This window comes from Tachypleus tridentatus, chromosome 4 (assembly GCF_004210375.1).
Source record: "Tachypleus tridentatus isolate NWPU-2018 chromosome 4, ASM421037v1, whole genome shotgun sequence".
In the NCBI taxonomy this organism is placed as follows: domain Eukaryota; kingdom Metazoa; phylum Arthropoda; class Merostomata; order Xiphosura; family Limulidae; genus Tachypleus; species Tachypleus tridentatus.
The window spans coordinates 87,685,468-87,712,238 of record NC_134828.1 but is presented as its reverse complement, the minus strand read 5'-3'; the positions used below and the strand labels follow the sequence as shown (position 1 = coordinate 87,712,238).

The following is a 26,771-nucleotide window of genomic DNA, read 5'->3' as shown; positions in this document are numbered from 1 at the left end:
AATCCCTTTATTCGTTAGTAAAAGAGTAGCCCAAGAGTTGGCGGAGGGTGGTGATGACTAGCTGCCTTCCCTCTAGTCTTACACTGCAAAATTAGGGACTGCTAGCGCAGATAGACCACGTGTAGCTTTGCGCGAAATAAAATAACAAACAAACAGTACAGAGGACATTAAATTCCACAAAAGCTTTAATATTACACTGTATACCAAGTACTTTCTCTATTTCTGTGGCTGACTTTGGAAAAAAAGATAAAACAAGAAAAAAAAACTGTCTTTTATGTTATGTGTCGTTTAACCAGTATTCGCCAACCAAAAACATCTAATTAGTAACCGTTAATTTCCACATCCGGGTGCTCGACACAGATGGCATTGGTTAGTGCCAATTTAGTCAATATTTTCTATACTGTTTGTTTTTTTTAATCTGGTATTGAATTAGCACAAGAATAAAAAAGAACCAAATAAAAAATGAATTAGCATACTTGTTGGTAAACATACGGTAAATTTGTTGGTTCATATCATGAGCAATGTTGATGAATATTAATAATAATGGCGTTCGACTCGTAATCTAAAGGTCGCGGGTTCGAGTCCCGGTCGCACCAAACATGCTCGCCCTTTCAGCCGTGAGGGCGTTATAATGTGACAGTCAATCCCACTATTTGTTGGTAAAAGAGTAGCCCAAAAGTTGGTGGTGTGTGGTGATGACTAGCTGCCTTCCCTCTAGTCTTACACTGCTAAATTAGGGACGGCTAGCGCAGATAGCCTTCGTGTAGCTTTGCACGAAATTCAAATAATAAAAATAATAATAATAATTACTACTATTTGTTTTGTTGTTAAGAGCAAAAATAAACAACGGGCTATCAGTGTTATGACCACAGTGCCATTGAAACCCTGATGTTAGCGTTTTAAGTCTTCAGAATTATCGGTGATCCTCTGGAGGACGGAAAGTAATATATTCCCAGGAGTTTAAATGAATAAGACCCTAGGGAGGAAAATCGGTAAGTTTAAGGAGTTACAGCACTGAGACACGAGTCTCGATTTCATGCGATGGACATAAGAGATAGCTCAATGTGGTTTCGTTATAAAACAAACAAAGAAAACTGAATGAACAATTTCTGACAAAACAAAATTCCTCTAATGATCTGTGGTCCATAGTTAGAGGTACAATGACATTGCAAATTATTTATATATTCAAAAGGAAGACTGTTGTAATAAACATAAACAAAAGTGTAATAAAATATGCATCTACTCCAGCATCGTCGCTCTATAAAAAAATTCTTATAGAACCAAAGCTGTAGAACTGTATTATGAGTCACTAGGTTCCTTGTGGCGTTCCCGTGGTCCAGAATTGGTTTCTCATTCTAAGTTTCTGTGAGAGGCATGGTTGCATGTGTGATGTTTGGAATTACAAGCAGTTCCCTTACTTCACCCCACACGAACTTCGCGTAGCACGCCTTACGCGATGGCAAACAGAACGCTAATAATAACCACTCTTTAGTTTGAAGCTAAAATCTCGCATTTTGTTTATTTGATAGTCAGAATCAAAATATAGCATGATATGTCAATTGACAGCGTACTATGTGCTTCTAGGGTCACAAGACAAAAAAATATCCTAAATGTTGATGATCTCTTCTGTTTACACGTGCAGTTTAACCTTTGGCTTAGAAAACTGGGGTCATTATCAAATGTAAAAACAGCCTTGCTACGTAATTATATACATCTTTCCGGGCCTTATGGACGACGATGAGTCATGATAAACTCTTAGTCAAACTGGCTGTTGCAGCAGTGATGGCCGCATTGGTTCGTGGTGTGTGTACAACGAAAGTTGGACGCGTCAATTTTTACAGGGAGGGGTGTGTAATCAGCTGGTGTGGTGTTCGTTAGCAGGCAGAGTTCCAGATGTTCAGCACCAGAGAGTAGCGTGACTAGTGTTTGACCAAACGAAAAACACGTTTACATTGTTTTCTGTTTACAAAGTCTTCCTTTTTTTGCTTCAAACAAGTGAGGACAGTTAAAGCTAGTTAGGTAAGCAATTTTATATTCTATGTTTACAAGGAACCTCGTGCCTTTGTTACTTTCTTTTAACATACAGTAGGTCAGACTTTTATTGTCTAACTGTACTCAGTAGCTACTACCGAGTATTAGGTAACTGTAAATAATTATATATTAGATGTACTCTATAGTAACGCTGTGAGAAATCAAATCTGAACTAAAACTTCGATTTTACCGCATTATAGAATTCAAATACTACTACACGAAGTAAATAAACGAGTAATTGTTTTTAGTGTTTTAGGAACAAATTAATTTACTTCGCAACAGATATATGTTGATAAAAAAAAAGAGAGAGAGAAACGAGCTCGTGATCTGCACCGAAAAAGAAAAATATCGGGCATTTACCAAAAGAAGAAGGAAAAAAGCACATGTTCAAGTAGTGACTATTAAAACGTTAGTCATACGTATCCTATCATATCGTGATTTAGGGGTGAACAAAGTACTGCTTCTCTTTGTTTGCTGGCTTAACTCTGTGACGTTCTGTAATGTACTCGCAAAAAATTAAAGAAACAAATAAATTTATTTATAATAGCTTTAAAAAGTCGTAAATGTTATTATAAATATAAATTATAGAAAACCCCAATTTTTTTCGAACTTAATGTAAAATACTGTATTAGCATATAACCATATGTAATATATCGAATAAAAAAAGACCAACGAATTAGTGCAGTAGCTAAGAAAATAAAATCGGGTAAGAGGTATGTGTCTGGTATCATTGTAAGTCGAAAATATCACATAAGAAAGCTATCAAAATATTTTCACTTGAATGTTGCTGAGGGGCTGGATAGTCCCTCCTACCATAAGTGGTTAACTACCCCAGGATTTAAATAAACTATTCCAGTTGCATATCTCTTACATGAAATAATTGAATGATATACTCAAAATGAATTACTTTTTATCGTGAGGTCCGACATGGCCAGATAGTTAAGACGTTCGACTTGCAATCTGAGGGTCGCCGGTTCGAATCCCCGTCCCATCAAACATGCTTGCCTTTTCAGCCGTGGATACGTTATAAAGCGACGGGCAATCCCACTATTCGTTGGTAAAATAGTAGTCCAAGAGTTGGCGGTGGGTGGTGATGACTATTTGCCTTCCCTCTAGTTTTACATTGCTAAATTAGGGACGGCTAGCGCAGATAACCTTCATGGAGCTTTGCGCGAAATTAAAAAACAAAACTTTTTGTCGTGTACAAAAATGTATTGCTTGAGAAACAAAAGTCCCATGTTAATACGCCTTGGCATAACGTGCACCTTGAGAATACTACTACCTGTGTTTTATATATCAAAATTTAACCTAAAACACAGACTAAATAAAGCTATAACTACTTCTAATATGTACTTTATAACTACATTTTACCGAGCAATGACTTCTAACCTACATACTCAAACACGGTGATATCTTGCAGTGTGATGGGTATGGAAACGTAGATACATTGACCTAGAGGAAAGAAGACAAATGAGCTCGCGACCTACGTGTGTGTGTGTGTTTGTGTGTTTTCTTATTCCGAAGCCACATCGCAATATCGGCTGAGCGAGAGGAATCGAACCCCTGATTTTAGCGTTGTAAACCCGTAGACTTACCGCTGTACTAGCGCGGGGGGCTCTCGCGACCTCCACTGAAAAAAATAAAAATATTGTAAATATGAAATATCGCACGTTCTTATATCTTATGAATATTTGAGCAGAGGTAAATTAATTGAAAAGAGAAATATTTATATGTCTAAGTATCTAGAGAACATCATACACAGTTACATACCTAACTTTCCAATAGTGCACTTAGGAAGGCCGATCAACTGACAAAACATTACAATACATATTGCATTCAGGCATTATTTTTATAATAGATAAATATGTTTTTGGGATACTGTTACCTTACGATCCGACGCAAGTATTCTAATAGAGTGCAGGGCAACTTATCGTAAAATCCAAGTTTGAAGCCAAAATATATCGCTGAACACGGCCAAGACTGAATTATAGGGGCGCTATAATAGCAGTTGTCAACCTTTCTTTTCAGTTAAAAGTAGCTGTGTAGCAGTTGGAAATTAGTGATAGTTATAAAGGAAACTTGACCTCTGGACCTGCTGCTTAGCCCATATGTAGCACAATGCGCTGTTCAGTTTGAAATCCTTCATACACATGTTGGTCTTCCAAGCATTATAAATGAATTATGTGCAAAACAAGCCCATCTCCTGAAAACACGATTTACACAAACAATATACCATATTTTAGCATTGTCTCACATCAACTTTCCAGTGTCTTCATAGAACGTAAGCGAATATATTGCCACATAAGTTCAAAGGCTAAGTTACCGCTGTCATTTACCATATGATTATGCTCGATAATAGGTTTATTTTTTACATATAAAAATGGTTAAAAAGAGATATTCAATTTAACTAAATGTGTTTGTTTTATCAGATATACAGAGCCATATTTATACTGTTTATGTATACTTGTACACCAAGAAAGTTTTAAAGAGGAGATAACGTTTGTTTGTTTTGGAATTTCGAGCAAAGCTACATGAAGGGCTATCTGCGCTAGTCGTCCCTAATTTAGCATATAAGACTAGAGGGAAGGTAGCTAGTCATCACCACCCACCGCCAACTCTTGGCCTACTCTTTTAACAACGAATAGTGGGATTGACTTTCACATTATAAAACCCCCACGACTGAAAGGGCGAACATGTTTGGTGCGACGGAGATTTGAAACCGTGACCCTCAGATTACGAGTCGACCGCCTTAACCTACCTGGCCATGCCGAGCCTAGGAGGTAATGAACAAATAAATTATTGACGACTTGATATGCGGATAACAAATACACAGATAAATGTTAACTGTGGCACATTACTTGTTAAACAAGTTCCAAATAGTTGTGAATAAGGTATGTTCATTTTATTCCACCCAATATTTATGATTATTCAAATGGATATTATTCGCATACATGATCAACACTCGTCACCAGAGGCACTGGACAATGTAAATTATTACTGATTTACAATATACCCTAGCTATCGTATTTTGTACTCGTTACAAACCCTGAATATTCTAAGTTTCCGTATATGGGTAAAAGGGAGCTGTCAGTGACTCCGTATTACTGGTGAAATTCACTAAGAAGTAATTGGTTTTAGAATATAATTTGGGATCTAACAATATTTTATACCAATCCACGTTGCCTTGAGTTAAAGTTACGGTGCAATTTATAAATTGGCAATTACTATATCTATTGAAAAATAAGTGTGACTTGATGTTTCCTTTATGTTTTACTGTCAAACTTTTTACCGTGAACATTACTTTGATTTATCACCAGCTGAATGACATACTGTTTTTGATAGAAAACTAATGAATGAAACTAATTCGAATGATCAATTAATTTGTTGTATTTTGAATAAAGAAGCCGGTAAAATCACTACAATGTGTCCTTTGAAACATTCCAATTTATCCTTTTCTGATAAACACCACTTATATAAAGGTTGTTGTTACACCTTGATATAAATACAACCTTGTAATGGTTGTTGATACACACCAAGATAACTGTCGCTATCAGCTTTATATTAAAATACCTTTAGGAAGAAAATACTTATTACTTCAATATTTCTTGCTGTTACTTTGTTTGTTTGTGTATTTTTCTTATAGCAAAGTCACTTCGAATTATCTGCTGTATTCACTGAGGAAAATCAAACCCCTGATTTTAGCGTTGTAAATCCGTAAACTTATCGCTGTCCCATGCGGGAGACTTGTTTGTTTGTAGTTAAGCGCAAAGCTGCATAATGGGATATCTATGCTCTGCCCACTATGGATATCGAAACCCGGTTTCCAGCGTTGTAAGTCTGCAGATATATTGTTGTGCCACTAGGGGGCCAGTTACTATGAAATCAATTCGAGACGTACATTTGAACTTTCACAACTACACAATTGTTTAAAGAAGCTCGTTTCACTTGTTTTAATTAATATATTTTTTCATATTTTTCTCAATTAACCTCTAATTTTTATCTTAAATTACAATCAACTTGATAGGAATAAATTTAATAATATTTTCGTCGATCAGCCTGTTAAATCTTCCTGAAAGTGGGAAATTAGTTAAGATTTGGGGATCTATGTGTAAAAATATTAAATATAAGTTAAAGGAGGTTAACATTTCTCAGAACAGATTCTTGTTTAGGCCTCGTTTATAGTGTTGCGTTCAGTCCTGAGCTCGTTACTTCAAAAAGGGCATTGAGTTTTTGAAAATAATTCAAAAGAGAGTTACGAGGATGATTCCTCAGATGGTGGGGTGTCATATGAGTATAGGTTAAAGTACTTGAAATTATTTCTTCTGGAGATCTAGCTGAAGCGTTCAGAATGATAAAGCTGAAAGGTAAGATATATTCTTTTTTTTTTCAAGGGGGTGTTTAATTGTAAGAAAAAAGTAAGTTTTGTCTATTTGTTTCAGCGCAAAGCTGTACAATAGGCTATCCGCGCTCTATCCACCATAGAGTGACCACGGATTTAGCGTTTTAAGTTCACAATCTTACCAGTGACCCACTAAACTGGGGAACATAAGTTTAAAATATGACTAAGTGGAAGTCGTCTGCAAATTGAACAGTTTTATTTTTTGAACATCCTTTGGAATATATTGCCTCCAGACGCAATAGAATACTTTACAGTTCAGATATAACGTCAACCGATAAGTGTTTAATAGAATTAATTGGCAACTGAGATGAATCAAAAGGTTCAGATGTCATGTTATTTTTCTTATATTACATAACACAGTATATCTTTCGTTTTCCATTTCCCATCATGCCTTTTTGTTCACGTTCTCCTTTCCACCCTTTTTCCTTCATCCATCTTTATACTACTTGTTATGTTCTACTGTTCTTTTTGGTTTTTCAAACTCTACCATGATTTTCCCTGACTTTTATATTATACTTTTATAAATATTAAGATATTTCTTCTGATTTTGTTATAACCTTCTTCTGTATATTCAAAACATTTTCATTCACATTCTTTATGTTCCATAAGTTTTTTGTACGCCTTTTAGCTTCTTAAATTGTATTCTAACAACTACATTTAACCCACCATTAAGGTCAAATAAGCATTTTTATAAGTAAATAAAAATAAACGATAATAAAAACTCTTAGTAATAAGAAACAACATATGCTAATAAAACAATATTTCGTGTCTCCATTTCAGTGTTCCAAACAGCGCGCCTCCATTCTAGATAATTGAAATTCATGGATTGTTCAAGCCTACACTTTGAAATAGTTAATTAAAGTAGAAGACTTCGTTATTTGTACCGTACTCTATCTTCCCTTAGAAACATAAAAATGTATGTCAAGTAAAATATATCATACATCTTTCCGGGCCTTATCACTTCTATGGAGTAAACTCTCACGCTGTTCAATAATAATTTTGTTTTGTTTTTCTCTCTCAGTTACTCGAAAAGTTCGTTATGTAAGTGGATTTTAACCACTTTTTTTTTCTTTGTTGCTTGCATATTTTAACTCTTCAAACATAACTAAAAATAGGACATTCCTGAGTAATTGCGTATATATTATACAAAGAACAACAAAAATTCAATTTAAAAATTTCAACAAATTAAAGATTTAAGAAAAAAAGCACATGCAACTTACTTCCGGTGAATTAATCTTAGCTAGAGTCATGTTACTCTGCTATTTTCTCCTCTAGTTGGCGCTTCTGCGTAGTTTTTCTCTGGCTGGCACACGGGAAAACAACGTTTTTCGTGACTTCCGTTCGTCTGCAACATGGGAAACAGGTGTACTCGTTTTTAATATAACAAGAAAGGTATGATATTAAGTGATGTAATTCAGCACCTTGTTATGATAAACTTCTATCTTCTTTATTTCTTTTTTTTATCAAAGCTCAATTAATTGCATGTAGTCACTACTAAAGTTATGGACTTCAAGTGAAAAAAATCTAGCTTCTACGCCCTCTTAAGGTCAGCGAACGAAGGTAATATATAATGATTTTTAACTCGTTTGTGTGTTTGCCACGTTGGATACAAGTTTTATTAGATAATCAGAAAACCTACATACATTGAACTATCTTCTTTGTTTCTATAATACACTTTGATACAGCTAAGTTCAAAATATCTTGCTACTGCATGAAAAGATAATATTAATGGATTGTTTATAAATGCCTAAGAATAAGCGGATAGAAACAACTTTTCGCATGTATAGGATATTTTGTAATGTAGCCGTAAATGTAAAACAAGCCAGTTAATAGTCTATCAAAAATATCTTAACCTGCTAATTAAAAGTGCCCGCAAAAATTTGGATACGTAAGTCATTATCAGTAGTTGTTGGCACTGTTTACAGCCAATTATAAGGCTTTAGTGTTTTTTTTTTTAATCTGTTTAAGTTATTAAACAACAGCCCTCAGGTATAAAGCATTTATTTTACATTTTACAAGCAGAGAAAAACTCTTTCTTTCAATTGAAGATTTATTCGGTAAATATTTTAAAAACTGTTTGGATGGTAGTTTTATTACAAAGCTATCTTGGGCTATTCGTTGTGTCCACCAAGGGGAATCGAACTCCGTGTTTTAGCATTGTAAGTCCAGAAAGCTGTTGCTGTTCCAAAGGGGGGGGGTAGGATATATAAATGGGACAGAGTGTAAAACAGTAAAACTGTGCTTAATAAGTGGAACTTTGGAATCAGTTGATTCACAAATATCAATATCATATGCATATTTGTACTATTTTTTTATCAAATACTTTCCCAAATAATTAATTGATATATCGCTTAACTGAGTTCACAACTTAATTTCTTACATTAACGCATCACGTTACAAAAAAAAAAAAGACTATAAGTTACTTGAAGATTTTGAAATATATATATATATCTAAAGATCAATTTTCTTTGGAAAGTCTATCATTTCCTGCCTGCTTAAGTTTATGTTTATCCATTGTTTTATGGGATAGTTGCATTGTGTCCTTATTGAATGATACCTTGGGACTGTCACATTGAATAGAGATGTTTCCACAATTTGAAGTTACTCCATTTTTTCTTTGGTTTATTCTTTCTTGCCTTCCACATAGACGAATGTCTGTACACTTTCCAGGCTCCTTTTTTAAAATATTTATTTTATTTATTTGTGTCGGAAAATAACATTTTTATTTTTTATAATCTGACTCCTTTATGTCTTGTCTCTTTTATTTTACCTGTAACAAACCACTAGAAACTGGCATGGCCCAGGGTTAAGGCGCTCGACTCGCACTATAAGTGTCACGGGTTTGAATCCCTGGCACCAAACATGCTCGCACCATCAACCGTGGAGATGTTATAATGTGACGATGAATTCCACTATTCGTTGGCAAAAGAGTAGCCCAAGAGTTAGTGTAGAGTGGAGTTGACTGACTGTTTTCTCACCAGTCTACACCCCCTCGGTGTGATTTCCTGTACGTGATGAGGGGGACTTCCCAAGGAAAGTTCTGTTCTTTGAGTTTACCTTCTCTGGGATCTAAGCATCCACCCACGTGTTTGCCCTGCGTGATGACCCGTTAAGGGAATGAGAGGATACTGGTGGTTGAGAGGTCCAATCCTAACACATCTTTTTCGCCTTGAATTCCTGTAGACGAGCGGCCTTGGGATGGCTCCTTAGGGTCAATCGGCTGATCCACTTGGGCTAGGGTCAACCAAGGACCAGTTTTGGATGTTCTCAACAAGTGTTGCAGACATTGTATCTGATGCTGATGTTTGGGTATAGTGCTCATGAAACCCTAGTGTTGTCGTAGTGTCCTTGTTTGGTATTGTAGTGCGTTCCTTCGTAGGGCTTCATGGTGGATGGGGTCAGTGGGCACCGAAAAATTCTTTTTTTATTATGGATCATCTAAATAAAAACTTAAATAAAATAGTGAAAAACAGTACATAGGTAAACGACCACGTCCTGAGGATTCTGAGCAGCAATCTTCAACATCTGTAACGCCTATATCTCATTTTCTTATACTACATTCTCTTTTAAGCAAATCTTTAGGGCAAATGTCTCCCTTTTTCATACAGAAGGGACTAGAGGGACTTGCTTGCTCTCCAAAGTCAGTCAAAAGCTTCGCTTTGATGACATATTGGTGAAAACATCCACACCTCAACACAGTGAACTCAGGGATATACCTACTGAGGTTACGCTTCATGCTACTTTGAATTCGTCACGAGGAGTTATTGTTGAGAGGGATTTGAAGAACATTCCCGAGTCAGAGATTCTTACTAGTTTCTCCACCCAAGGAATTTCTGTAGTGAGGTGTAATCTCCAGTCACAAAGAAAGAATTATGATGCTGACCAATGTCCTGATTTTAACATTAGCATTACCGTGTCCACCTACCACAATCAAGGCAGGTTATCTTAATTGCAAGGTATGGACATACATTTCAAACCCTCTCGGATGTTTCCAGTATTAGCGATTCCTTGACGTGTGCTCGTTGTGGTGGCAAGGACCATGATGCCTATAAGTGTGAAACGGACCCTCATTGCGACAATTGCAATGACTCTCACCCACCCTACTTTCGTTCTTGTCCTAAATGGTTGGAATAAAAAGAGGTGCAGCATTTGAAGACAATTTAAAACATTACTTACCCTGAGGCTCGAAAGTTGCTTTCCACCACTTCATCTTGGAGGTATGCTGCTGCATTTCGTTCCACTACTACAGTAGGAGCGCAGAGAGATCTCTCTGTGCCTCCAAAAAAATCGTTCTCAAACCAAATGAAAAGTCTTTTGACCTCCATGGTTAAAAAAGTTAATGAATCAATGTCAACACCCATCTCTGTCCCTAACATTCATTCCAGCAAACCTCAAGATCCACTTCCTTTGGTTCCGGGTACGGGCATTTCCTAGGGTACATATTCTCTAACCTCAAGATGCAAAACAATCATTCGTTCGCGTCCTCAGTCACTGGAATCTTCTTCCAACAACAAAGACCTGCCCAATCGACCAAGGGAAGGATCCATGGAGGTCGACAGATCTCCCTTGAATAAAGACAATAAAGAAACTTCGATCTTTACCACAGCATCCCACCTGGGTTTTTTTTTCTTCCTCTGTGAGTCAAGCTTTTTCAGAACAGACGATCTGTTATTGCTCCTTTTGGCCTTCGTATCCAGGTGCAGTTGAATGAACTTGGTCTGTCCTTGGATAACACTGCTGTATCCATGGTCAGCTCATCCCACCATGGCTTATTACAGTCTCCAAATAAGACTCTTTTTTAAGTCATCTTAGAAAAGCAGATACTCCCAATTGGAAGTACCGTCTTTTACATCCTGAACATTTTTCGAATCATCCTTCCATTCCTATTTATACGGATGGTTCGAAATCAGGTGATTGTGTGAGCTCTTCCTGACTTGTTGTGGTTCGGTGGTTGTGCACAGAAGCCCCTCTACAGTTTCTGTGTTCATTGCTCAACTTTATGCCATTTATCTTGCCTTGGATCACATAGAAGCTAAGCTGTACTCAAATTGCACTATTTATACTGACTTGCTTAGTTCTCTACTGGTCCTGGAATCGCTTCACCATAGTTCTCACCCTGTTCTCGCCGATATTCAAAACCGATTGGCCCATTTATCTTTAGCATCTACTTCTATCCAGTCTTTTCTGGATACCGGGCCACGTTCGTATTCGCGGGAACGGGTTCGCCGACACCGCAGCTAAATCTGTCTGCTCTGGCACTATCACCACTGTGTCTATTCCATACATGGACTATGGTCCTGTATTCAAGGCTCGGCTCCTTGCCAGTTGGCAGTCGGCTTGGAGTGAGCAACGTGAAAACAAGCTTTTCCAAATAAAACCCCCATTGGACTTTGGCCATCTTGCTTCCGTAAGAATCGGAAAGAGGAAGTTGTCCTAACTGGACTACGCATTAGTCATAGTTTTTAACTAATCTTTTTTTCTGTCTGGGTCTGATGCACCAATGTGTTGTCTGTGTGACACTCGGGTCACAGTAAGCTACATTGTGCTGTCTTGCCGTCGTTAGGACTTTCAACGAGGGCACCATTTTAAACATGTTTTGTCCCAAGGTTTATCCGTAACGTTATACAATGTTATTGGTGATGGTGACGCTGCTCATCTTACAACTGTTTTTAGTTTTTTAAAAGCCATTAATATTTTTGATGCTATTTAAGTTGGTTTTTTTAATTTATACATTAGACCTTTTATATTGTGATTCCCTTTTTAGGCCCGGCATGGCCAGGTGGGTTAAGGCGTGCGACTCGTAATGTGAGGATCGCGGGTTCGCATCTCTGTCGCACCAAACATGCTTGCCTTTTCAGCCGTGGGGACATTATAATGTGACAGTCAACCACACTATTCGTTGGTAAAAGAGTAGCCCAAGAGTTGGCAGTGGGTGGTGATGACTAGCTGCCTTCCCTCTAGTCTTACACTGCTAAATTAAGGACGGCTAGCGCAGATAGCCCTCGAGTAGCTTTGCGCGAAATTAAAAAAACAAACAAAGTCCCTTCTTAGAATCAATATATATCTAGTTTGATTTGAAATTAGAAAATGGCCGTAACGTCAAATAACTGGAAACCAGGACTAAAAAGGCCAACTTCTGGTGTCTAACGCTGGTGTTTGAAATACCCTTTAATCATCCTGGCGAGTTATAATAATTTACATTTTGCTACAAGTCTTTCAAAGCTTGTATTACTGTAGTTTTTCTCTTACTAGATGTAAAAAATGGATTTAATACTATTTATGTTTTTATTTCAAAAATTAAACTTTGTTTTCTTTTACCTTAATTTCTTTTTATGGATTTAAAATTTTACTTTAATTTTAAAATTTTACCGGATGTTTGGCTCTGATAGCCTAATTGCTTTGCGCCATAAAACACTAAACCAACCAAACAACCACTAGTCTACAAGTGCTAAATTAGGGACGTCTAGCAGAGATAACATTCTTGTCTGAGAAAAATTCCAAACAAACCACAAATCACCACAAATTCTCTTCTGCACAAGCTTATTGTTATAAAAAGATCAGATATGTGTGTACATGTGTAGCCTTGAATCAAATAAAAGAAACCTTAGTTCAAGGGACCATGATCTAAATGTTGTTGTTCTCTAGACCCTTTCAAGAGGCCCGGCATAGCCAGATGGTTAAAGCACTCGACTCGTAATATGAGGGTCGCGGGTTCGAATCCCCATCGCACCAAACATGCTCGCCTTTTCCGTCGTGGAGTCGTTATAATGCAACGGTGAATCCCACTATTCGTTAGTAGAAGAGTAACCCAAGAGTTTGCGGTGGGTGGTGAAGACTAGCTACCTTCCCTCTTGTCTTGCGCTGCTAATTTAGGGACGGCTAACGCAGATAGCCCTCAAGTAGCTTTGCGCGAAATTCAAACCAAACACTTTCAAGATATTTTTCTCTATATTATTATTTCTCTATGTGTGTATGTGCTGTTCTGAAAAAGGAACCAAGATATACTTCATTTGTGGAAAAAACTTTAGTTAAGAAAATGAGTTATTTTGACTCTATAATGAGAACAGAGGAGACTGACTGACTGACTCCAACGAGCACTATGTTTGGAGAGAATGCCTCTCTGCATTAATAACGGCATTTCAAAGTTTTCTATCCAAGGTGGCTGAACCATACCTTGGAACATCAAGTAGTTCTACTCGAATCTGCCGGTCTTGTGAAGAGCAGATAACACTGAAGGGGCAGGTTGAAAGTCGTCATGAATACATGACCAATCATTGGCTTGCTGAGTCGAACTAGAATGAGCCATGAAGCGTTGTTGATCCCATAACTGGATGATGTCTGCAGAAGCATTCAATAATGAGCTTTGGTTGGCAGGCCAAGTCCACCATTACCTTTATATGTGACTCACAGAGACGTGGCAACAATCACAGTGCACATGTCATCAAGGTCAGTACATGATGTAACCTGGATAAGCCTGGAGTCCTTTAGTTACAACAGTAGAGGCACTTACACTTTCTTATCAATTTGAATCTCGTATTGGAGCAGACTCAGTGTAGGCATTGTTTTCATGGTTAATGTGTTAGACGAATAAACACGAACGGCAAAATGCAAAAATTCCGGCCAGTAGAAAAAAGCATAGTCATTTCAGTCAAACAAAACATTTTAGGACAGATTGCTCTCTCTAAAACCTTCAAGAAATATTAAGGTGAATTACAGTAAACCTTCATCATTTAAATATTTATCAAAAGAAGAATTAAGTCTCGTCCTTAAGCGGTTTTACTAGATGTTCAAGGTTTCCAACCTTGAAAACAAATGACTCACCAAGTCTCTGTTACTTAGTGTAGACCAGTGGTTTTAAATCTGTTATCTCAAGGCCACTCTTCTGGGTCTTCATTTAGGTGTACCATGAAAAGTTTGTCTCATTACGAAAAACGTTATTATAATGTATGTACATCCTATTGTAGTCTACTGAGATAAAAGAAAATGAGGTGGCCCACAAAAGGAAAAAGTTTTAAGAACAATTGGTCTAGATGTTACAGCGTTTATTGTCATTAAATACCTCAAACCTGAATAATTCAGTAGCTAAGAGACCATAGTAGCAAAATTACGTCAGTTATTTATCCTAGTAAGAACCTGAGAGTAATACAAGACTCATTAACATACATACCTCTCATGGAAGTTTAGCTGTATATGCCAATAAGTTTCAATGCTTACCTTTTAAAGCATGCAGAATAATAGCAGAAATATGAGAGGATATCTTGGTTGATAAGATTGTGGAGCGACTTCCAAATGAATCTATGTGACACCTCTTGAATTTTATAGACTAACCAAAACTGTTACTGTAGCACGTGATTTGAATTGGCATTTTCAACCTAGTTACCTGGTCAGCAAAACCAGTGCCCAGATGTAATGACCCCACGCCATAAGAACCCGCAATAAATGGTGTCATTTACCTAGATGCAGTATAGTAACTCAGCCTGGTCTGAGGAGCCACAAATGAAGCAGCAGAGATATGCTGAACTCATCACACTAGCTACGGCAATGATGTACATAGAGAAGCATCCTTACTTACAGGACGACAGAAAGAATACATGTTGTAGCTGCGAATAATTTAGTCAGGTGTTCTTTATTTGGATTACCTCAAAGGTGTAAATTCCCGCATAACAAACCCAATAATTGAAAAACGGATCAGGATAGAAGATAAACAGCAATGCTGCTATATCCATTAATTTAAACTATGATGTCTGACCTCTGTTCTGGGAAAGAATAGTTATCTGTTTCTTTTTATATGAATGGTAGTTACTATAATGTCTACAGGAATGAGCTTTGTTTGGCTGTGAAACCACATACATACAAAGTAGAGCTTCATTTGACACTGGTTTAATTAAATATATACTTTGTTGTGCAGAGTATCAATCATTAACATGTAACTATAAACTTTTTCCTTGTAGTGATAGGCTTGCTGTGATGAGAAAAGCTTGACTCTTTATAAATGTTGATACTATTACCAGACATCCGAGTGTTGTGAGAGTGATAGCAGACTTTGGTTTAAATATTGTAATTTATGATTTAGATTTCCTAACAAAGTTAACACCGCTCCATTTGATATACGATAGTGTTCGTGGAGAACTAAAAACATAATATCGGGTAGCACCATTAGCTATTGTGGTTGAATCAACACACGAAACATGGTTTTTCTAATGAAAACCAACCTGCACTTATTTGGGTTGTTACATCTGTGACAGAAAGGTATATCTTGGTTAAATTTATGATTATGGGTGAAAACCAGTGAGGATTCCAGTTGAAATATAAAGTGATCAGAATTAGTGATTCATCTAGTGTTATTGTAGCCTCATTTCACTGAAAAATAGATAATATTTGTACTGTCCAGATAACTTCAGCTCAGATCAGCAGTAAGAACTATGAATATTACTAAAGGATTTTGATGATGTATTTGTCAGAACAGATAACCAGCTGGGGGGAGCAAACTTTACTCAGTATCATGTAGACCCTGACGATGTAAAACATATTAATTGATAATCAGTTACCATGGCAACTTTCTTTTACCAGTCAGATAGATAATATACTAAATGACAAGTCCATATAATCTTTGGAGAGTGCTTGGTCATTGGCAGTAGTTCCCACACTGAACCTCCGTGTTTCGGTGTACATACTGGTTGGTGATTTGGATTTAGTTTTAGAGTGGTATAAATGAACACTTTTATTGTTGATATTTCTGTTGCAGAATGAATTTAATTTCAACAGTAGGTGTGAAATCCATATATTTACCTATGTATTGATATCATAGGAACTCTGGATAGGTTGACTGTCGTGATGTTATTACTTTTCTGATCCTAACTTACTGTATAGAAGATTTCGGAATTTTCACTTATACCCTGATCACCAGCTAGTTCAATTGAGATACTTCATTTATATTTAGAACTCTAACGAATCTTAACTCATCATCAGAAAGGAATGTTAGATTTAAACATTCAACTAAGTGTTGAGTTATCATACGTATGGTTGTACTTATAATAGGAATATGCAAGATGTGCAATATAAATTAAAATCTCAAACAACTGCCAAACTTGATAAGAATTTACATACATTTTAATCGTAATAAACAAACTAACTACACAGTAACAAGCCACCAAAGTACTTGGGAGAGTTGAGAAGGTTAAAAATAAAATCTTCACAAAACCATAAATTTGTCAATCATACTACCTGGCTGAGTAACGTTATTGGAAAGGCACAGCTCTCTACTGCCTTCATCTTGTGCAAACCTAAATACACAGCTCTCTACTGCCTTCATCTTGTGCAAACCTAAATACACAGCTCTCTACTGCCTTCATCTTGTGCAAACCTAAATACACAGCTCTCTACTGCCTTCATCTTGTGCAAACCTAAATACACAGCTCTCTACTGCCTTCATCGTGTGCAAACCTAAATACACAGCTCTCTACTGCCTTCATCTTGTGCAAACCTAAATACACAGCTCTCTACTGCCTTCATCTTGTGCAAACCTAAATACTCATTATTGACTTTGTCTATATTGGCTAAAAGGTTTTTCTTAGTTTACTTGTAACATTGGCAATAACAAGTAATAGCGATAATTATTTTGCAACACTACTAAAGAGCTAACAACAAGCAACAAGCTACTCAAATATCATGTGTGGTTGCACGATTGCTTATGCGCACGCATTACGTGGACTACATAAATTCTCTAGATCTAGGTTGTAACTAAAATCTTATGTTGATAACCTTGAAACGTTTTTGTTCTAGCGAAGAAAGCATTACTGCAAAAATAGAGATAAAGTTAGAAACACTTATGATGAACATGTAAACAAGCTTTAGCCATTAATCCAGCCAAAGAAAAAGCAACCATCCTGGCTAGGAAGAAACACTACCTTCTTACTTTCCACTTTCCCATATTATCTGTTATTCTTGACACTTTACGAAACCCTTATTATAGTTATCCACATGTTTACAATCTATAAACTCAATTGTTTATTGGCCCGACATGGCCAGGTGGTTAAGGGACTCGACTCGTAATCCGAGGGTCACGGGTTCGAATCTCCTTCACACCAAAGGTACTCGCCTTTTCAGCCGTGAGAGCGTTATAATGTGACGGACAATCCTTCTATTTGTTGGTTAAAGAGTAGCCCAAGAGTTGGCGGCAGGTGGTGATGACTATTTGCCATCCCTTACGCTGCCAGATTAAGAACGGCTATCACAGATAGCCCTCGTGTAGCCCTCGAAATAAAAAAAAAAACACAAACAAACAAACATCAACACATAATAACAATTAGTTACAATTATAAATAAAATAATTTTTGACACTAGTACCCAAAATTGTATAAATAAAATACACTGTTGTTTCGTTAATTTCAGTATTGTAGCCTATCAAAACCAGACAGCTGGCTTAATGAAAATAAAATACATTCACTTTCAGTTGTCTCTTTCTTATGTTATAAATGAATTGTTGACAAACTATTATTTAGAGATAAAACTTCAGAAGAAGTTCCTGGACAAGACAGTATTCCTAGAATGACGTCGTCCAAAACAGAGCCTATTTCCAAGCCGACAACAACGCTGGAAGCCTCAACGCTAAAAAAAGGGTTGCTATGGCAACAAAGAGACAAATTCTTTAGCCGCTGGAAAGAGCGTTATTTTGTTCTCACCCGAGATTATCTTGCATGTTTTAAAAAAGAAGCGAAGGTTGGAGTATCGGAAATGGGAAGCTTCTTATACAAGGTACACACTTTAAAATTGAATGGTATTGTAACCAATGTGAATTTTTGTAGTGAATTTGATGAAAGTCTACTCAATTTTGATATAAACTAATAAGATTGAAACAAAAAACCTCGGGTAGATACATGTTACAGTTATTTATGTATTTACATTTGAAATCAGTTTAAATATAATTAATGTTTCAAACCTGCGCTTAGGAAGAATACTTTGTTAGTATTGGAAACACCATTTACTTCGTAAGACTTTATAATCTTGATTACTACTATCTTTCTAACTTACTACTTTATCTAAGTCATGCTGGGTGAACAATTATAGTATTGTTATTATTTATAGATTAACCTAGTTGACATCGAAGGACTCCAATGGACAGACAAGAAACGTGAAAATGTGATTGCTGTAGGTCTTGGTAATGAAGGTCAGTTACTGCTGTGGAATCCGACAGAACTAGGGGATTGGATGTTTACCCTGCAGGAGGCTACTGGTTTGAGCAAGGGAAGACGAGAAATTCTTAGAAAATCTCAAAGTTTACTTCCTCAGATAACCGATAGAAAACTTACTCGCAGGTAATTTACGTATACATAGTCCGATTATGGCCTGGCATGGCCAAGCGCGTAAGGCGTGCGACTCGTGATCCAAGGGTCGCGGGTTCGCGCCCGCGTCGCGCCAAACATGCTCGCCCTCCCAGCCGTGGGGACGTTATAATTTCACGGTCAATCCCATTATTCGTTGGTAAAAGAGTAGCCCAAGAGTTGGCGGTGGGTGGTGATGACTAGCTGCCTTCCCTCTAGTCTTACACTGCTAAATTAGGGACGGCTCGGTGCAGTGGGCTAACAACCTGCTCACTTAAATACTTGTTGAAGAATCCGTAAGCGATTGCGGCCCTATGTTCCTAGATGGAATCTAATGGTGATAACTAAACTAACTAACTAATCCGATTAAGTAATTTGTTCTTCTAACACCAAGAAATAAGAAATAAAAGTCTCAAGTAATTTCTTTTTTCAGTAATTCTTTATTCAAAATATTTTTACTTGGTGACATTGTATTACTTACTGAACCTTAGGCTAATAATGGACACGTAGAAAAACTTATTACAAAAAACACAAAAACAAATTTGGGAATAGGGACACTGAATTCTGGTTGAATTAGGAACTGGAAAGTGATGGTCGAGAATAGTGATAAGCTGGATTTGCTGTCCAAAGTAGCAAAATAAAAGAAAGAAGGAAACACTTGCATTAAAAATATTAAACAAAATAGTTCGATAAATTTAATTAGATAGAATTAGTAGTATTTTAAACCAAATAGATCAATATTTCAAACGATTGTAACGTTACGTTCATGTACCAACTGCAACTTTTATAAGGCAAACTTACTATTTTCTTATATAAGTGCTCGCCCTTTCATCCGTGAGGGAATTATAATGTCACGTTTAATCCCACTATTCGTTTGTAAAGGAGTAGTTCAAGAATTGACGGTGGGTGGTGATGACTAATTGCCTTCGCTTTAGTCTTACACTGCAAAATTAGGAACGGCTAGCACAGATAGCTCTGGTATAACTTTGCGCGAAATTCAAAACAAACAAACATTATGAATGCTTTGAGACTGTTTTCTCCTTATTTTTACTTATGAGCTGACCAAATTAATAGGTGACAAGTTAGAAGAACTACATTTTCAAACAATAAAACTGGAATATACTCAAATTTTGAGATGTTAAAAGTGGTACCTTTATTTTTCAGAGGAAATCATAGACAACCAGTTACGCTAATAATAACTATTCTTAAATGAAAATAATATTTTTACTTTGTTTATTGCTGCTACAATGACTGAGTCGTTTGAGGAACTTCTAGTTAGCTAGGATTTTTCAAAATAAAATTTACGAGCAACTGTCATTCTTGTTCAACTTTGAATTACTTTAAATAAATGCGCCACGACATCAAAACCGAACAAGAATTTGAAGATGCCACTTGTATTTGACTGTCTCTCTTTGTTGTGCCAAAACACACCCTCAATGATATATACAATACAGGCATAATCTGTTGTAAACTCCCTTATAATTATCTTCAGAGGAAACAACAAAGACATTCTGAGTCATTCTGGGCTGTGTGATGACTCATTACAAAATCATGTCATTTGTGAAAGGGTTATAGTATAGAACTGAACAGAAGTAAAATATTATTACAGATTACTGTAAAAAATAAAAAATTCGGACATTTAAGCCCCAGCAACCATATATCGGGACACCAGGACAACATTTTAAAACTTAGTCATCTGATCACCCTATCAATAAAACACTAAATGTTTAATAAATCTTTAATTTGTCGTAAAAGGAAGTTTAGATTGTACATCCATTTCCCTACAGCCAGTTACAAATACTAAAACACAACCTCAATGATGATGTTACGTCCTCATCTGTGCATTACCGAAATAGGAGTTCAAAACAGGGAGAAAATGAAAACGTACGGCCGACTTCGGAAAGGCAATCAACACCGCATCTCAGAAAACGAGATCAAAGAATGTCAGGTAAAAATCTAAGTTTAATTTGTTGGTTGTTTTATTATATCTATTATACTCCTAAACGTTATTTTGGGTATGTTTATTTATCATATTTTAACAAATATTAATAATCTCAGACAACTTCTTGCTATTTCATGTCTATGTATTTTGGGGTTAAAGTTTTAAATAGAAAGTCCAGAACTGATCACTTCATGGTTTTAATAGTGAATGATGGTCCAGTGTTCAGAAAGCACATGCACACACTGCTTTTGTCCATTGGTTAAAACAGGGATCACTTTCAATTTGAAAAATACGTTGTGTCCAATCATCTTATTTCTTTGCTTGAACTCAGTTAGTCTTTTATAATTCAAACTTCATAATTTATAGTATTAGTCCTCCCGTTATAAAGCAAATCTACTTTTAAAAAATGTTAAAAATAAAATAAGCCCCACGCCTAAAAGACACTATCGTGAGTTATCAATAAATTCCGTTAACCAGTACTAAATATTCGCCTATTGTTTATTTAGCACTGAATTATTTGCTTTAGAGATATCGGAATTAGCAAGCCAAGTTCAAATCTTTGCAACACCTCAATATATTCTCTGCGCTTTAAGCTGAGGGTGCATTATAAGAGGAACAGTCAATCTCTTAGTGTAGCTAATGTGCGGTAGAGTGCTACTGACCAAGTGCCTTTCTCTTGTTCACTAGCTTGAAATTAGAAATGGCAGCTGTTAGCCTTAGTAGCTTTGCTATAAATACGAAATAGAAATACTGTTGAATTACGTTTTGTATTAATAAATAAATTATATTCGTAAGAAATACACTGGACTGAGGATATTCAACATAAAAAGAGTGGAAACTACTTGTTTATATAATAATCTATTTTAAGCCTTATTTTACAAACTGTTTATGTAGGTTTCATTCCCCAGCTGGGGTCACTTAGTTTTGTCAGCAATACCGTATTATGTTAATGTTGTTGCTCTTGTTTCACTGGATAGAAATATCACAACACCTATATATGTGTTTAACTAAGCCGTAGCATTCCAATTTCTAATCTCCTAGTGGCTCAACGGTAAGTCTGAAAACTTATAACGCCAAAATTCAAGTTTCGATACACATGGTGGATACAGGACAGATGGTCCGGCATGGCCAGGTGGGTTAAGGCGTTCGACTCATAATCTGAGGGTCTGGGATTGGAATCCCCGTCGCACTAAACATGCTCGCCCTTTCAGGAGTAGGGGCGTTATAATGTGACGTCAATCCCACTATTCGTTGGTAAAAGAGTAGCCCAAGAGTTGGCAGTGGGTGGTGATGACTAGCTGCCTTCCATCTTGTCTTACACTGCTAAATTAGGGACGGCTAGCGCAGATAGCTCTCGTATAACTTTGGCGAAATTCAAAACAAACAAACAAACAAACAGGACAGCTAGTCCATTCTGTAGCTTTGCACTTAACGACAAATAAACAGTCCAATTTTTGAAACAGTAAATGGCGTTTAAAGTAAAATAATAAAACTTTAAATTAATAATAAATAATTCTACTTTGAGGAAATTAATGTTTTATATCATAAACTGTTTTTAAAATATGCACAACAGATATTTTGTGTCCAGCTCTTGACGGTTTTGTTATCTTCCTAACCCCCTAAAAATACTATCCATGTTTTCAAGTGGCTGGAATGTAATGTTTGGCAATTCGTAGTCGACGGATTGGTGAAATGCAATATTTCTGCCTGCCAATTTTAAGAAGAGTTTTAAACATTTAACTTCAGGAATTATAATTCAGATGGAATGTTCAGGAACGATGTTCTGGCTTTTGTAGGTTCAAATCGTTAGCATTCCTGGTTCTGTAATTGAAATATCAAAGTAGATCACAAAAGCGAGCTCCATCAAAATCCTATTTTAATACTTTTTTTAAAAAATACATTTGTTTGTATAGAACAAACAGATGAAATGTAAAAAAATTATAGTAAAATTGCCTAGCCTAAAAAGCATGGAATGAAAAACATTCTCCATGAAGATTTTTGCATAAATATTATTTTACTTTAATACTAATTTAAGGTGACAAAAATCAGAAGCGATATATATTTTAGTATTTTTCGAAAATACAAAGTGTTTTACAAATTTCTGTGAGAAAGATGATATTGTAACTTACAGTTACGGAGAATTTAACATAAATCAGCAAAGACGAGTGTGAGTGCTAACACTGCAAATTTTAAACACAAAACTATGGAGTTAACAACATAAAAATATCGTCCTTTTCTAAGCCTGGATTCTTTGGTTAGCATGCCTGGATTTACAGAGTCCAGGCAATAGGACGTGCCAGTGGGCAATACAGGCTAAATTGTTGTTTTCTTTCTAATCTATCATAGTTTAGCACTACCATCTGCCCTTCCCTCCAGTATGTATTTCAGCTTATATCGCTAGAAATATAGTTGCGATACCTGTAGTGAACACAGCACAGGTATTTCATGGTGTAGTTTTGTGCCTAAAAATAAAACAAACAAACTCTAATTCTACGTACAAAATATAAAAGTGAAAGATTTCAGATTTGTTTGAAGTATACACAATTTTTCCTCAAGTGTTTATAAGAAAATCTCTTATTTGTCTTGTTATTATATAGAACGTAGTTTTGCATTTTACAATTGAATATTAAAAAAAAAAGGAGCAAACGTTTTAACTTTTTATTAAATATAAATCAGCACTGTTATTAACTCCACCATCAGATTTCTCTTGGTGCATGGCCTGGCTAGGGTACTCGACTCGTAATCCGAGGGTCGCGGGTTCGAATCCCCGTCACACCAAACATGCCTGCCGTGAGGGCGTTATAATGTACGGTCAGTCCCACTATTCGTTGGTAAAAGAGTAGCCCAAGAGTTGGTTGTGAGTGGTGATGACTAGCTGCCTTTCCTCTAGTCTTACACTGTTAAATTAGGGACAGCTAGCTCAGATAGCCCTCGAGTAGTTTTGCGCGAAATTCAAAATAAACCAAACCAATTATCTTGGTTCATATATTTATATGCAATCTCTACTGAAACAACAACAACAAAATATTATCTATAATTATGGGTAGGATGTTGGGCAGTTATATTGCTAACCATCGACCTGTATTTTATGATAATATTTTCTTTAGACTTACAAATATTTGTACAGAACTGAGTTTATGAACAGTACGATAATAACCGAAAATTAATATTAAGTGATAAGACCCCGCCCCAAGTGGCAGCATTATATCTGTGAACTAACGTTGCTAGAAACTGGGTTTTGATACTCATGATGCGCAGAGCACGGATAGCGCATTATGTAGCATCGTGCTCAAATTCACACAAAGAAACAAAATTAAAAGATAATTGTTATGCCCACATCTAGCTATGTGTGATGGGAAGTATTGGTAATGCATAATTTAAAAGCTTTACAGAAAATAGTATAATTTTAAATGCATGGAAAATTTGTTTGTACTCCAAGTACCATGTAAAAAATTTATATACCATGTATGAAACCCGTATACACTGCGACTAGAAGCTCACTAAACAAATAAGCACAGACTATAACTATAACTAGCTAGTGTGTAAAGTCTAACTTCTTAATAATCGTGTGAGAAAGTATTTCTATATTACGTTCCTGTGACTGGTATATACCGAAATGTGTTGTCCATTTTAGGTCTTTTCATTTTTTGGCAGGTGAAAGCAGCCAGCAACATGCTATTTTCTGTACAATTTTAAACAAAATTATTGTCTGTTACAAAAGGTATGTAAATACCCAGATGTTTATAGTTTCGTTAGAAAAATGATTTTTTATTCATATTTGTCTTTTGATAGTGACGACAGACATTGATCTATATAATGATATTGGTGCCGATGTCAGTGCCCTCTATCGTACTGTTTTCTCACCAAGACTAGCACCACAATGCTCTTCGGGGTCTCTATCCTCATTGGTGTCGTATGTAAGAAGTCCAGAAGCTCGAAGTCACCTTGAAAAAGTTTCACCTCGCTCTTTGCACATGTCGCCAGCACTCTCTGAGCATTCTTTGTACGCTCAACATATATTATCGACGTCAGAAATTTCTACCAACGACACAAAGCTAAGAAAAATCGGATCTGCCACTGCTAATTCTGAATTTTCATACATTCGTTCCAATATACCAGTTTCTAGTCTTTCTACCAAAGAGAGCATTGGTCGACTGTGCCAAACTTCGGATGTTAGTGAGACGACTGATTGTGAAGGTTCAGTATCATGGTCAACAAAGGTACTTGCTCAACTCGAAAGGCTCCATATTTTAAATCCTCCTGGTGAAAATGTACGACCCTCTAGCATTTATGGACAACCCTCTTTAACTTCAGAAGCATCTGTGTTTTCAACCATACCGCCAGATGTTGTGCCTACAGTTCTCAATGGTCACCCTCAACTGAAACAGCCATATAAACGTTTCACTCGTCCATATCAGCATACTAAATCGGACACGTCATTCAACTTTGGTTCTTAATACCTGATAAGAAAGGAAAACACTTGGTACTGATATGATAGTGATGTGCACACTGTGATAGAACTGGTGTTTCTGTGAATAGTTAAGTCTTACTTTTTTATAATATTATAAAAATAACACAGTCATCAAAATATACTGCACAAAAAAGTGACTCAACGAAAGTAATTATCTTTAAAGATGAAGAGTGTTTACAAATACTTATTAGTGGCCTATATATATGCAATATTTTAGATACCAAATCTTAGGTATTTTAGTGTAAATGACAATTTCCATATGCATTCCCAATAATTAGTCAGTAACCCCTTTTCGCACGTCTGAACAGATAAAACCAAAACCACAAAAAGGAAACCGAATAGACTATTTTGTTATAAATCCGTAACATACAATGTACCTGTTTCATCTGATTTGCCCATACGTGTAGGCAAAAAATGTGATCGTATTCCCTAAATTGCACCCTTGTGTCTATAAAAGATACTTAAAAGTGTAAATAAAGCCTCAAATACCATCAAAATGCTTCATTTTCAGTGAATGTGTGTTGTTCTTATAGCAAAGCCACATCGGGCTATCTGCTGAGACCACCGAGGGGAATCGAACCCCTGATTTTAGCGTTGTAAATCCCTAGACTTACTACTGTACTAGCAGGGGGCTGATTTTCAATGAAAATAACCTACTTTATAGTTGCATGTAAATATGGAGAATTTTGGCTATTTAAGAAGTGTTTGACATTTAAAAAATGATGAGGAAAATCCAGTTTTTTAACATATTTAAGTAGTAGATTCCATTTTGTTTTATTTTTCAAAATAATTCTGCAAAGAGTTAGCATTTTGAAACAAAAACTCCTAAAACAACTTTGTATCATTTCCTTATTTGCATATGCAATTTGTTTTTCACAAATACCCTACGGACTTTTCGTTTCTATTGACTTTATTTACCTGAAATTAGTGTGAACAGTGATAAAAAAAATTCTAGTTCTGAAACAGAAACGTTATTAAATATTGATATTATTTTGTGTAATTATTTAATTAATCAAACAATGTCACAATCCCAAATGAAGGATAATATTCGAAATGTTTGAATTCATCAAAAATACTAGTCGACAGATGGTGTTTATAACGATTTTTATAACGAAAATAAATAACGCTTGTATACAATTATTGTAAAATACACATATCGGATATTTTGTTTACGAATATTTTACTAGTACATTTATAACGTTGAGAGGAATATGAATTTATCAGAAAAACAAGTCTTCACGGTATGTTTTGTTTCGATTTTATAAGTCGATTTTATAATAAAAAATAGTTAACTTTTGAATATGTTGCAAAAAGGACATCGAAATTACCACCTCTAGTCGTTATTTTTCTGTCAACTCTTACGCCTTTTTCTGAAGTAATCGACAATCGTTATCTTAACGGTACAAATGAAGATGGACACCTTCCTACATAAAATGTGAAAACAGAGAAACAATTTTTTTCAATTCTGCAAAGTTTATTGTTCTATTAAAAACAGACAACAACTGGTGCCATGATTGGAAACTATTATGTTCTTCATAGCATAAAATATTTCTGTGTAATATCTTTTGTCAGGCTTTTAAGATTAAAGAGATTTTGTAAAGTACAAAA

General features: G+C 36.0%; 1 protein-coding gene across 3 annotated transcripts; it reads left to right on the top strand.

Moving 5' to 3' along the window:
- The first annotated feature begins 1,839 nt into the window (after positions 1–1,839).
- Positions 1,840–26,771, top strand: LOC143249639 (uncharacterized). 3 transcript variants are annotated; one of them, XM_076499872.1, is made up of 6 exons: positions 1,840–2,019; positions 7,706–7,822; positions 17,932–18,184; positions 18,515–18,744; positions 20,538–20,698; positions 24,485–26,771. In XM_076499872.1, exons 3-6 carry the CDS (start codon positions 17,978–17,980, stop codon positions 25,147–25,149), a joined length of 1,263 nt encoding a protein of 420 aa, XP_076355987.1. In that variant the 5' UTR covers positions 1,840–2,019; positions 7,706–7,822; positions 17,932–17,977; the 3' UTR covers positions 25,150–26,771. The 3 variants fall into 3 exon arrangements, with proteins under 3 accessions (XP_076355987.1, XP_076355986.1, XP_076355988.1); XM_076499871.1 differs by lacking the exon at positions 7,706–7,822 and having other exon boundaries at positions 1,879–2,019; XM_076499873.1 differs by lacking the exons at positions 1,840–2,019; positions 7,706–7,822 and adding an exon at positions 7,846–7,990.